The 12,845-nt window shown below is 35.3% G+C and overlaps 1 protein-coding gene across 3 annotated transcripts in view; it reads left to right on the top strand.

The window, feature by feature from the left end:
* The window catches only part of HBS1L (HBS1 like translational GTPase), a 59,162-nt gene that overhangs the window by 26,446 nt on the left and 19,871 nt on the right, over positions 1-12,845 (top strand). For all 3 annotated transcript variants that reach the window (XM_085575227.1, XM_085575226.1, XM_021540654.4), the window contains one exon: positions 7,697-7,805. In XM_085575227.1, coding sequence (XP_085431353.1) covers positions 7,697-7,805 — 109 coding nt within the window. The remainder of the gene's footprint in view (positions 1-7,696; positions 7,806-12,845) is intronic.

The following is a 12,845-nucleotide window of genomic DNA, read 5'->3' as shown; positions in this document are numbered from 1 at the left end:
CTAACATCTGTGTCTGTGTCCTTCTAATCCTCTGTGTTCAGTTTTTTTGTTTAATTTGTCTTTGTGCCCTCAACACAGTATTTATTTCCTCATGTAATTCCACATTTTTTATTGCAGTTGCATTTTTTCTACTTCATACTTTTAAACTCCTTATCTAGCCATTCCCAGTTTCCTACCTATTTTTCCAATAGTTGGCCATTATTATTTTCTATGTTTGCTCTTTTCCAGACATACTTTGCATTTGCTTTCAGTTCTGCTCATTTGCTGCTTCCTTTGTTCATGTTTAGCTCTGCATGTAACTTGTCATTGAGTATGTGGCCTTTTACTTTCTCCTTCTCCTTATACACAGTTTTTCCCCAAGTTAGGTTGTTCACTAATACTACCTTTTTTTTTTCCCATGGTCACTCTATCACTCTATTTCATCTTCTCTGACTGTTTTTTATTCTTCTAGTCTTCATCTGTTCTTGATAATCTGTCTGTGTCTTGCTGCTTGCCAGTTCTCACTATATGGTTTTCTTCTCTTGCCCTCCAGTTTTGTTTGTTTTTATGATTTATCCAGGACAAATTTATGCCTCCAGTTTATTGCTGTGGTAGGAAAGTATGGGGACCAGAGGAGAAGTAGAATTTGAGTTTAGGTGACACAGTTGTGTCCAGCCTGGACAAAACCAGTTGTAGCAGCTACATACTATGTATGAATGTTGATGAAGTGTTCCAGGGATTTCATTTTTAAAACTTAAGCCATAAGAGCATGTGCAAACTGTTTGCTAAGGCAAAATCAAGTGGGTTTTCAGAATGTGGAAAGATCACTTGAAGGATTTAGTTTATGCAAATAATACCTTCCTTTGGTGCCATTTTTAAAACCTTCTGTTTTATCTTTTATCTTCCAGTTTGTTTGTTCTCCCTGTTTGGAAGTAAAAAAAAAAAGTTAGCTCCAGGCAGGAGCCTCACTTGAACAAATTAGTTTTTGGACTAGAGATGTCAACTTGCTGAAAGCTGCAAACATTGAAAGGAAAGCCAGAGAGATGAGGAATGCCAGCTGGCTGTAGCAGGCTGCCAGCCCCTCTGACTGTGTCTGCTGCACACCCAGTGTTGCAGCTGCATGTAGTGAAGCAAACTGTTTCTGGAACTTCAGTCTTGGGATAGCAAGTTGTGCTGTTTGTGTGGTGTGGATCCCAGAAAACTGGTCCATGATGGAGAGACTCAGGAATATCACCACTCAAGACTTGCCATATCTCTCTTCCCTCTTATTGTATCAAACCTTAAGAACAAACCAAAAAATTTCTTGTAGTTAGGTGCAAGTGAACATTTTTATTTTCAGCATTTTTCAGTGAAAATGCCTACTCCCAGTTCATGAAAAAAAAAAAAAAATCATATTCACCCTCTGAAACTTTGCAGAGGAGGTAATAGTTGTAACAATGAGACCAAGTTACCTGGAAAGCCCTGACTGTGGTTTCTATTAGGAAATAACCTTTCTTTTAAAAAGAAAAAGTTCAGTGTTCTTGTTTGGAGAATTGTTTTCAGTAATATCTTTAGAATGGCTGTGTCTTATCACTGGGTGGTGACTTAGCAAGTTATCTTTTCTATTATTTTGGACTGTTGCATTGTTTTTGGAAGTGCTATAGATGTTCAGTAGCATCCTCTTGTATATTGTGATTCACAGTAGCACAATGTCATACGGTTTTCTAAAAGTGGCTATTTTGAACCAGTTTAATTTAAGTACTAATGTTTGTATATGGAAAGAATTCTGTAAGCTGAAGTTCTCACACATGCAGACTTTGTCACTGCTGTTGCATCAAAAGACATTTAATTGATGACCTATAGGGATAATGCACAGCAAATTATATGCAGGCAGAATGTTTTATAGGTTAGGAAGCTGTCTAAATTTAGGAAATCTAGGATGTCCTGAGTTCCATAGTAATATTATGTACTGATGGTACATTGTTGAGAGTCTTGGACTTCTGATATTGTTCTCAGAGTTGTGATATATTGATAAATACTAATAGTATTTATTAGTACTGATAAATACTAATAGTACCAATGCCACTGATGATAGCGTACTGCATCCCAGTGCATACTTAACTAAACTGCAAGTTACCACTATATCCTACAGCATTTTGTAGAATTAATGAGTGTGAAATAATTCAGTTTAATTATGAAACCAAAACAAATTATTTTCAGTAGCATCTCTCTAATTTGACAAATTTTGATACTTTGTTATTTTTTCCCATGTATCGTGACATTTGAAGAGATAAAAATAAAATGACTGTTTTTAAGGCAAATTAAAAAAAAAAATATTTAAAGGCTTAAAGCTCATGAGGTTTGTGGCATAAATAGAAAAATATAAACAGCTTGAAGTTTTTTAGGTGGGTTATGTGACAAGATGGATTTATTATTAGATATTAATATAAACTCAGATATATGTGGGCAAACAGGTGATACATGGTTCTGAGCATGAAATTCTGTGTAATCTTGTGGGTGTCTACATTTGGTTGACTCATTCCTGTGTAGTCCATATTTGAAATATTTTCACAGTTACAGGGTCTTAAAATTAGTTTAAAATCATAGCAGAGCATATAGGAAGGGAAGTGTATTATCTTGAGAGGAACCTTGGTTATTAATTCTGCTTTTCAGACAGAGCTGTGTCCTCTCATGGCATGTGCACCGAGCTCATGACATGGTGCCCCGTTTTCTTTTATGTAATTGGTGACTATTGCTGTATAATCAGCAGACAGAGGTGTAAGTGACTTGTTTGTGGTTATATAGAAAGTCTGTAGCAGAGGAAAGCATGCAAACTGTACCTTCTAGATTAGAAAGCATGGTATTGCATGTGTGTTTTTTTTCATTGCAGTGCTGGTTTAGACAGCATTAGGAGGACCTGTTAAAGTTACTTAACTTTATTCTGTCTACTAAGTGTCAGTTAAATGTAAGATCCTCAGCCCTATTCAAAATTGAAATTGTATGTAGCTGCCTTAAAGTGCACATCCAATTTTGAAAAGAGAAGGATCAGTATAACCAATACAAATATCAAAAGCATGCAACTGAAAAACTAACTGCAAGCTGCCTACAGTTAATTGGAACATAATTCCCTTGAAGGTGTGATCCTTTGCCTGTGCTTCTATAACAGTAGTTGGTTTGTGAGTAGACATTGATTTATTTAAATGGGATTGCTATCTGAAAAAGCATAGGCTTAAGACATGCCTGGGTTGACATTTGTCTTTGTTGTTCAAGCTGAATTCAGGCACGTGAAATGTTCTGGTTCATCTTTTCAGAAACGGGCTTCTCTGTGCAATGGGCTCATTGAGTGTAGAGTTTCAGTACCAATTTACAGTTTGATGGGTGAAAGACTAGTTGGGAGGAGAAGCTTCTGTGTATAGGATTTGAAAGCAGTGGCATTTTGTTTCTGCTGTTGGAGAGATATGGTCACCTGAGCAGTCAGTATGGATTTAAATACCCAGTGCTAGTGTGCATTTCTCCAAATACGCCGATATCCATTTAGTATCAACGTGTCTTTCTTGAGAGAGTGGCTGTTTAACAGATTCCTCTTTTCATTTACCTCTAAACTACCTAGGAACAGACTAGACTGTCAATCAACTCTCCCATTTACTGAAACCTTCCATAGCTCCAACAGAATTAGAGACAAGATTAATTTTTATCTTCTTGTTGCTTTCAGTGTTAAGTATATATATGAATCAAAATTGAAAAAAAGGACTTATCAGGCCTGTTATGTTTGATAATTTAGCCAGAGTAATATTTTGATTTGTTTGTACAGATCTTCTACAGGTACTGCTTACAACCAGTTTTAGAAAAGAAATTCATGGGGATTTGCTCACAGTAAAGGGAAGTGGTTGGCTAAATCTATGTACTTCTACTATTCCATCCTGAACATCTAGAGAGACTGTTAATTTTTAAAGATTGTCCCAATGTTTTACTTCCTTCCTGCATATGTATTTGTCTGTGTCATAATCATCATCATCGATTTATCAGACTGCACGTCAGACACAGTTCATTTTGTCATCAGATTTTGGGTTTGTGTTGCTAACAATTTTGGAGTTATATCAGCTGTCATTTATAATACTTTTTGAATAAGCCTTAACAGATTTTTTGGGTCTGTTAAGTCAGAAAACCAACTGGCAGTCACAAGAAAGGTAAAAACACAGCCAAGAAATATAGAAGAGAACTTTGTCAAGGTATCATGCACTCCAGTTGTATTGGAGTAATGGCTGTGCAGGCCTGTCCCCTTTGGTGTTAGGCTGATCTCAGTTTAATACTGAGACATGGTTCATCAGTACACTTTTAGTTTTGTAATAGTGTTTGACTTGTAGCTACAGTGTGCTTTAGTCTGGGTACTCTGATGTCTATGCAGTCTAAGTACCAAATACCTCTCTGGAAGCTACTTTGCTTAAAATAGGCTAGAAGTTTAGGGTTCTGAACATTCTGAATTGTGAGAATTATCATGCTGATGAGCCTTTAAGATTTTACTTTTTTATTTTCAATTTTAATTTTTATGATTTATAAATGTATACTATGTGTTTCTGTGGAAGGGAGATGTTTACATTTTCCTAGTGTTATATCAATTAGTGCATTTACATGTAAGGATACAAGAAAATTTATATTTATTTCATTGCAATGCTTGAAGTAGTGAAATGTAATGAGGTATTGGAACTTCTTTTGGAGTTTGTGAAAGACATATCTGTTTTTATTTTATCTATCTCTTGATTTAGGAAACGTATTGCCTTTGAATTACCTAGGCATGTGTTCGAGAATGTCCAAATGGCAGTAGGTATGAAGGACTTTATCAAGGCCTTCTTGGTAAAAATCTTTATGTCCTTCTAATCCTTTCCCTTCATAAGATGATTTTCCACAGCTGCTCTTGTCCTAATCAGATTGGGATTACTGTTTGTATGTTTTTTCTGGGTTTGTAGTACCCTTCAGCTGCTACAGGGTACCCTGCTTATAGATTAAGAAGTGTTTTAAGAATTGTATCAGCTTTGTGCATTGACTTCCTTTTAGTTCCAAGGTTCAATTTAAGGATTTGCATGCAATCTGTTAAGTGCCGAATAGCTTTTGCTTTGCCTGCTATAGCAGATAAGAATTTATCATGCAGTTTTCTCCGGTTCCCTATAGATTAGATAGTAAAGTATACTCCTTTCCCAGCCTTCTGTCCTTTGTAATGAAGCCATAATTATTAATCTTTAATGGCGCCTGCAATGCATAAAAGACAGACTTGGTCTTTATCTCAAATGTTCTGCTTGATTTTATTGTACTTGGTTATAAAAATATTGGAGGCTGAAAGTTGTATTTGATGCTTCTATCAGTAGTGTTACTAATAATTCTTGCCTTGCCTTTTCATCTGTTTGAATGTTGCCATTCTTGGATTATTCCTATGGTTTGATTTGTCTTTGTGTGATTGCAGTCTACTTCCTTGCTCCACCTATGCTTTAGTATTTATTTATTCATATAATTATTTATTATTGTTATTGTTACTTCTAAAGCTAAAGTATCCATAAATAAAGAACTACCCAAATGGTCAGCTTTAATGGACTTTTATTTTACTTTCTCTTGTTCTTTGTGATATTAGTTTTGTATCTTCTTTCAACTTGTAGTGTTTCCTAAATTCTAATTTTAAGGGTTTTTTTCTGTCTCAAATATTTCATTTGTTGAATGTGTTAAGTCTCCTTGTACAATGTAACTTCGAGTCTGTGTCAAACACTGCAGCATTATTTGTACAGAGTAAAGCTTAATTTTGGAATTTATTAGAGATGTGTTTTGTAAAACCTTTGGCTTTCAGACTAATAGATTGTAAGTTATTTTCAAGTTACATAATACTAATTTTTGTCTTTCTTTCAACTAGTCTCATTTCAATTTAATTGTGTTATTTGTAATTATCAGTTCCTTGTAGCCAGATTTCAAACATGGTATTTTCTGAGAATTCAGCTTTCAAATGACATGTAAAGCATTCATGTTTACATGTTAGTTGAAAATGATGTGTGCTTGAAAATTGTTGGAATTGATGCAGAAAATATCATATCAATTTGGCAACAAAAGTAATGTAATTTTTACTGTAACTGAAGTGTTTCCTTATTAAAAAAATGCTGTAAGCCATCTATTTAAGAGTTCAAAGATGAAACACAATCTTTATGCTTAACTAATAGTCCCTGTCCAGTGAGAATTTTATATTCTGAATATTTATATTTGTTAGTTACATGATTTGATATTCTTTAAAGCCATGCTTTCTGTTGCATTTATTTCTCTTAATTTTGTTTCTTATTTTTATGCAACTATTCATAAACCACACACAAGACTGTCTTGCAGAGAGCTGCAGGTGGCATATAAATAAAATTAATATCAGCAGATAAGGCAGATAAAGGAGATGAAGACCAAGTTATCAGATAAATAAGGTTGTCTCCATCTATATTGTGATTGTTTACTATTTTGGTTTGCTGTTGTAGACATGTCTGTGGTGTTCTGCTTCCTTGCCTGAAATCTTCACCAGCCTTGACCGCAATCATTTATGTAACCTGCAAACCAATTTGATCTTGTGGTTGAAAGGTGTAACCGTTGTGCTTTAGAAGGAAGTGCAGCATTAACATAAATGAGTATGGCCAAATGGCTCCAATAGTTCATCCTAATGTAATGTATCTAAAATACTTGAAAGAGTAACTTGGTATTCACCTGACTCTTGAGTATTCAAATTGGTCCAATACTGGAAGAGTAGTGGCGTTTTTCTAGTTTTCAGATACACTTGTAGGTAAACTGTATTTTACAATTGCAGCTTAATTCTGAATTTGGGTTGCTGTTCTGCTTTGTCATGTGTGTAACATCCTTCACAACACAATGTGCAGCAGTTGTCACAAATGCTGTAATGCAGGAAGTTTTTTTCCTTGAAGGAGGAAGGGATCCTGAAATAATAACAAGGGAACTGTGTAAAGAAACTGTTTTACTAGTTTACTTCTTTTATGTAAACCCTTCCTCTGCAGAGTAAATAATTTATCTTTTATTTACAGCTTGACAATAAACTAATAACACTGTAGTGCTATTAGTTGTGCAAGTAGTTTCAGAGAATTAAGAATAAACTTTTATTGTGTTTTCATTTAAATTATGGTAAAAGTTAATACTTTTAAGTAATTAAGTTACTCAGTTCTGGTAATTATTTCTAAATAATCTTGAAATTAGCTAGCTTTGCTTGGCTTCTTGACTGTAATTCAGTAGGAGACAAGTCTGTTTTCAGGTTTCAGGGAAGGCCTTGCAGCCCACACATAGCTACACATAGTGCTGCTGCTAGAACTGTCTGAGTTGGACATATTTTTTTGTTTTACAATGTTAGCAAATGTTAAGGCAAAAGAAAAACTCTGAAGAAAAATTAATCCAATCATCTAATGAGCAGCTGCAAACTATTTCTTTATCTCATGCATGAAATGATTCTGGCATCCTGCAGAGCTGCTTCTAGTAAAGCTGTTGTGTAGTGTAGGTGTCATGTGAATGCTTGGAGATAGAGGCTAGATTTTCACAATAGATCTAACTACGCATTATTTTCATTAATTATGTAATATATTCACATAAGACACTGAAATGTGAGAGTTGGTCATGAAGGACTGGTATTGTTGGGTTGGAGAGAAGCAATGGGACTTGTTAACTTTATATTTAACACGTGTTAGTCACAACCTTAAGTTCAAACTTACTTTTTGTCTATTACTAGGAAAAACAAGGGACTCCCAGTCAGCCAGAATGGAATCTGAAATTGTGCCAAAAATTACCAAAATGACAGTGTCTGGAAAGAAACAGTCTATGGGATTTGAAGTTCCATGGTAAGCCAAGCACTCATACATCAAGGTACATCAGCAGCTCTTCTTTCAGACTGATGCACCTGTAGCAAGTTTTCTTATTATTTTTTCTATTTTTTACAGCAGTTTTAGTGTCACTCTTCAGAACTAACCATCTCAGCTTCTTGTTTGACTCAGAATTACTTTCAAAAGATGGTACCTCACGTTTTGAGTTTAACAAATCCTTTCACTATGAATAGTGCATAGAGATATCAGGTAGTCAGATTATTTAAACATCCGCTTCATAGAATACTGAACTTTCTTGGTGTTCGTTTACTTTAAATTTAGTTCTCTAAGTGGAATTATGAAATCAATATATCTTAACTGTAATTGCTTGTTCTTCAAAGGAAGTAATGTATTTAAGAATAGTTGATGGGGAAAACAATCACTTATGGCTAAACCATGCTTTCCTCTGCAGCTTTTATTAACTTTAACAGGTGTCCAGGGTACAACTGTTGTAGACTTTGGTCCTACTTGTGCTATAGCTAAATGAGAGTGGTTCTAATTTTATCCTGACTTGGAACTGTTGAGGGGGATGTCTCATGAGAGCAAGAAGACAGACATCTGAATCAGAGTCTACCTACAGCAATAGCAAGCAGTGAATAGTTAAAGAAATATATAAGGACAGGCCATGTATGTTGGGAATATGGTCCGTGAAATATCATTGTGTAGTGTTCTATGGCTAGGTTTTGTCTATTTTTATTAAGAATGGTTAATGTATTTTTCTTACCCTTACTTTGTTTGTGAACCCAGTCTTAAAAGAGCTATCTAATCTGGGGCAAGAAATCCCATAGTTCATCCTGAGGTCAAAAAATTCTCAAGTGTAAATGCCAACATCCCAAGCTCATCCTGCAGTGTTTTTACTTCTGTTCTGGAAAGCATTTTTGGGAGTGAGAGGGGAACATAGTCTTTATCTTTCAGTATCTTGTGCATGTTTGATAACTGAGTGGAAAGCAAGCAGTTTCATCTACCTAAGCACATTTAATGCAAGGTGTGAAACTGATGTCATTTTTCATTTATGCTGCTGAATGTCATTGCTAAAAGACATCACCTTCATCCAGTCTTGTTAGATGCAATAAGCTCCAAATGAAAAATTGCTGGGACTTCCAAAATATTTTGTCTGTACTGTTTGAGATTTGCCATATATAAATTAAGTGTAATTTTTTCTTCCATTTGCTGTCTACTAATCAGTGACTCTGGGTTTGACAGCTGGACTCATGAAGTTCCAGGCACCTTCATCTCTTATGTTCTTATTCAACTTCTTAGAAGTTGGAGTTTTTCATGGGGACTTCTGTGTAGTAATTTAATTTGTAGAGAAGTTTAGAAAAAGAAAGGAATATTAAGTGAGTGAAGAAGGTCTGTTAGCTCATTTTATGTAGTTGTGATTCACTTTTTTTTTTTAATCTGTAATAATGGCTATTTAAAATGTTTCTTTCTAAAAAAGAGCAAATACAGAATTTTGTATCTCTGATACTTACTGAGCATGTGTGCCTGCTCCACAGGGAGCAGATAAGATGACTGCTTCCTCATCTGTAGACTAAAGTAAGATTAAGCCATCAGGACCTGTGGGTAAATCCTCTAGATAAATCCTTAATATTGCTCTTGTGAGACCCCATCTGGAGTGCTGTATTCAATTCTGGGGTTTTCAGCATAGAAAAGACATGGACCTTTTGGAGTGGGTCTTGAGGAGGCCACCAAGATTATTAGAGGGATGAAGTGTCTCTCCTGTGAAGACAGCATGAGAAAGCTGAGGTTGCTCAACCTGAAGAAGAGAATGCTTTGGAGTGACCTCATTGTAGCTTTCCAGTACCTAAAGGGGATGTATAAGAAAGATGGGGACAGACATTTTAGGAGGGCTTGTTCTGACAGAACAAAGGGCGTAATGGTTTTAGACTGCAAGAGAGTCTAGATCGTATGTAAGGAAGTTATTTACAGTGAGGGTGTTAAAACACTGGAACAGATTCCCCAAATAGGTGGTGGATGCCCCACCTGTGGAAACATTCAAAATCAGACTGGACCAGGCTCTTAGCAACCTAATATAGCTGAAGATGTCCCTGCTCATTGCAGGGGGGCTGGACTACATGACCTTTAAAAGCCCCTTCCAACCTAAACTATTCTGTCATTCTGTGATTGTGAAGATGTTTTTTAATTCATCTCACTTAGTGATACTGCTGAAATACTAATTGAAAACAAACTTCTTTTTACTGTAGAAATTGGATATACATTAGGTATTTAGCTTTAAGTGGGAGTAATAGGTAAAAAGTGGAATGATTTGTAAAAGAGCATGAGATTTGGAGCACAGCCAATCAATGAATATAGAAGAAGATACAATTTAAATGGTAAGGTTACCTGCATGTCTTAAAGACCCCTTCTTCAAGGTGTCTGATGAGGGCCTCCTTTTGTCTAACAGACTGCTGTGGAGGCAAGGCCTATGACATTGACTTTATAGAAGCAGAGAATCATCTGTTTCTAAACATGAAAAACAAAACATGAACCTCCACCTCAGTTCAATGAGTATTAGGGTTGGTTTTCTTCCTCTGCATTTACCTTCTGGATTAATGGCAAGGTAAGGATAACCTGTTAAGGCACAGAAAGAATCTGTGTTTATTAACACCTGTTCCTTTGACCCTTTTTATAAGTTCTTTATGTTCTTGTTTCATTATTAATTTACTTCAGGGTGTTTATAATAATATAGTTTTTTTAAGTATATAGTTTATGTCACTGACCAAAAGCACCAGTATAAATTATTCAAAGCATTCTAAATGGATTCTAAAATATCTCTAACTGTGCCCCCTACTTTTACTCCAAAGTATTTGGATGGTGCAGATAGCATTAGAAGGCAATTGTATAGTACATATGAACTAGTTTTTGTTGTTACCTATATGGGATCTTAAAGGTAATTTTTGGACATGTTTTTAAAAGCAGCAGGCTTGCATTAGCAAAAACCCCCATTCTTTGACTAACTATTCAGTCTATGATTCAGTCTTGTTTTGAGGTATAACCTCATATTAATTAGTGAATCTTATTTGAAATTCATGGATTATTAGAAATCATTAATTGCTTTGAGCATTGATTGCCTTTGTTGATAGGTATTAGTGGAATTTTCTACAGAAAATGGAGTTTGCTGGTAAACTGATGCTCTAGCAAAACTGTTTACTGGGCTTTTTCTTTCTGTTAAGTAATAAAGGAAGCCAGAAGAACCTGTGACCAAAAGAGGTTTGATTATTTTAACTAGTCTGACCAATATTTTGTAATTAATAATTTTGAAAGGGGAAATAAATGTAGACGTTTCTGTAATGACTGTAAGTACTCCAAAAGAGTCAGTTGTGTAAAAATAACTCACCCAGCATTGAGACTAGAAGATTGAAAATAATGTTTAAAAGCTAAATTCTGAAGAGTTAATATTGAGCAGATGAGCTTTCAGGTTCCTCTTTGAATGTGTGGTGGTGTGAACCTTTCAATACTTGTGGGAGTTTGAATGCCTTCTAACATGTCTTATAACAACATATGTTGTATTTATTATTTCCCAGAAAACAGTAATGTGACCATAACATTTTATTTGGTTTACTGTTATGTAAGACAGCATAAGAAGTTTCTGGCCTGGCAGTTTTAATTTTGACTAAATGTTGGTCTTTACCAGGCTTTGGTTTGTCTGCTGATTTCCAAAAGACCTGTGATAGGCTGTTTTGATATTTGTACCTGAATTGCTGATGTTCAAGCTTCCTTGAGTACATCATCTCAGCATGCATGCAAAGTTCATAATATAAGTTCAACGTAAGTTCTGGCCTTTCAAAGAAGTTGAGTTACATAATCAGTCAATGGCTCCATGTTACCAGACAGCAGTGGTTGGCAAACTGAGACTACTTTTGGTAGTTCCATCAACTTCTCAAAATGATTCAAGCAATGGTTTAGGAAGTGGCCTTCCTTCAATATAAATTTTTCTTCATATGGTAGGTTGTCATGGCTCAGACCAAGCTGGAACTTTGCTACTGAAGATGCTTTCTAGTGCAGTTGACTTGGTTATATTCTCAACTGCCTGCACTAGTGACACTCTAGTACTGCCTTCTGACAGGAGTTATCAATTCAACAATTTTATAAAATGTCGTGGGAAGAGGCTAGCTGAAGAGCATTTCCAGTGTCATTAATTTTTGTTTGACTGTCAGAAATTGAGCTCTTTAGCATTTTTCTGAGCCGTTATCAAGCTTTTAATAAACTACTCATTTGGTTGCCATGAAGCATAACTGTCATGGTCTTACTGTTGCTGTTGTCATTTCTTTTCATGTACTTCCATAAGACTGAAATTTAATCTGCATGCTTTCCTGCTTAGGTACCTAGCAATAAACTTGCTTTCCCTTTCCCTGACACTGGTCAGTAAAAAGCTGAATTGTGTTATTAGGGGTACTCTGTAAGTAGATCATATGCTCTCTCCATTCTGATGTTTCTTTTCTGAAATAGCAAGTCTAGGTTTATTGTGGTACATGTTGTTTCCAGGTTTCCAAAACATAGTAAACTTTTAAACTCTAGCAGTGTACTGACTGTACAAATACTGTACCCTTGAGAAAGTAGCAAGGCCTAATGATGGATGGAGCTTTATTTCACTAATTTATTTGTATCTAGCACTTTTTCTTTGCACTACCCAAAATAAAAGCTATTTGGCATCCTTAAGCAGTAGTGGTTGCAATAAAAGCTACATAGAAATGAAGGCATACTTATGGTCTCTGGCAATAACCATGGTTCTTTCAGATGCTGTAATTAGTTTGAAATTCTACCACACAAAATCCATCCTGCTTTGGGGAATTCTTACAGATGTAGGTTTTGGCCTGCAGGAAGATCTTAACATCTGGGATTACAAAAAGAATCATTACCTAGTTTAATGAAAAAAAATTTAGAAGCTTGCAAATAACCTCTCTATGAAAATACCTTCTTGTCTGTTAATAGGCTGATATGACAATGTTTGATATATATTTTGGAAATATATTTTGGAAAGCTATAGAAAAATAGGAGATTTATGTTTGTGACTCACAT

The sequence above is a fragment of the Lonchura striata genome, chromosome 3, assembly GCF_050655825.1.
Source record: "Lonchura striata isolate lonStrDom1 chromosome 3, ASM5065582v1, whole genome shotgun sequence".
NCBI classification, from domain to species: Eukaryota; Metazoa; Chordata; class Aves; order Passeriformes; family Estrildidae; genus Lonchura; species Lonchura striata.
The sequence above is the reverse complement of the archived record's forward strand: the minus strand, read 5'-3'. Positions and strand labels throughout refer to the sequence as shown.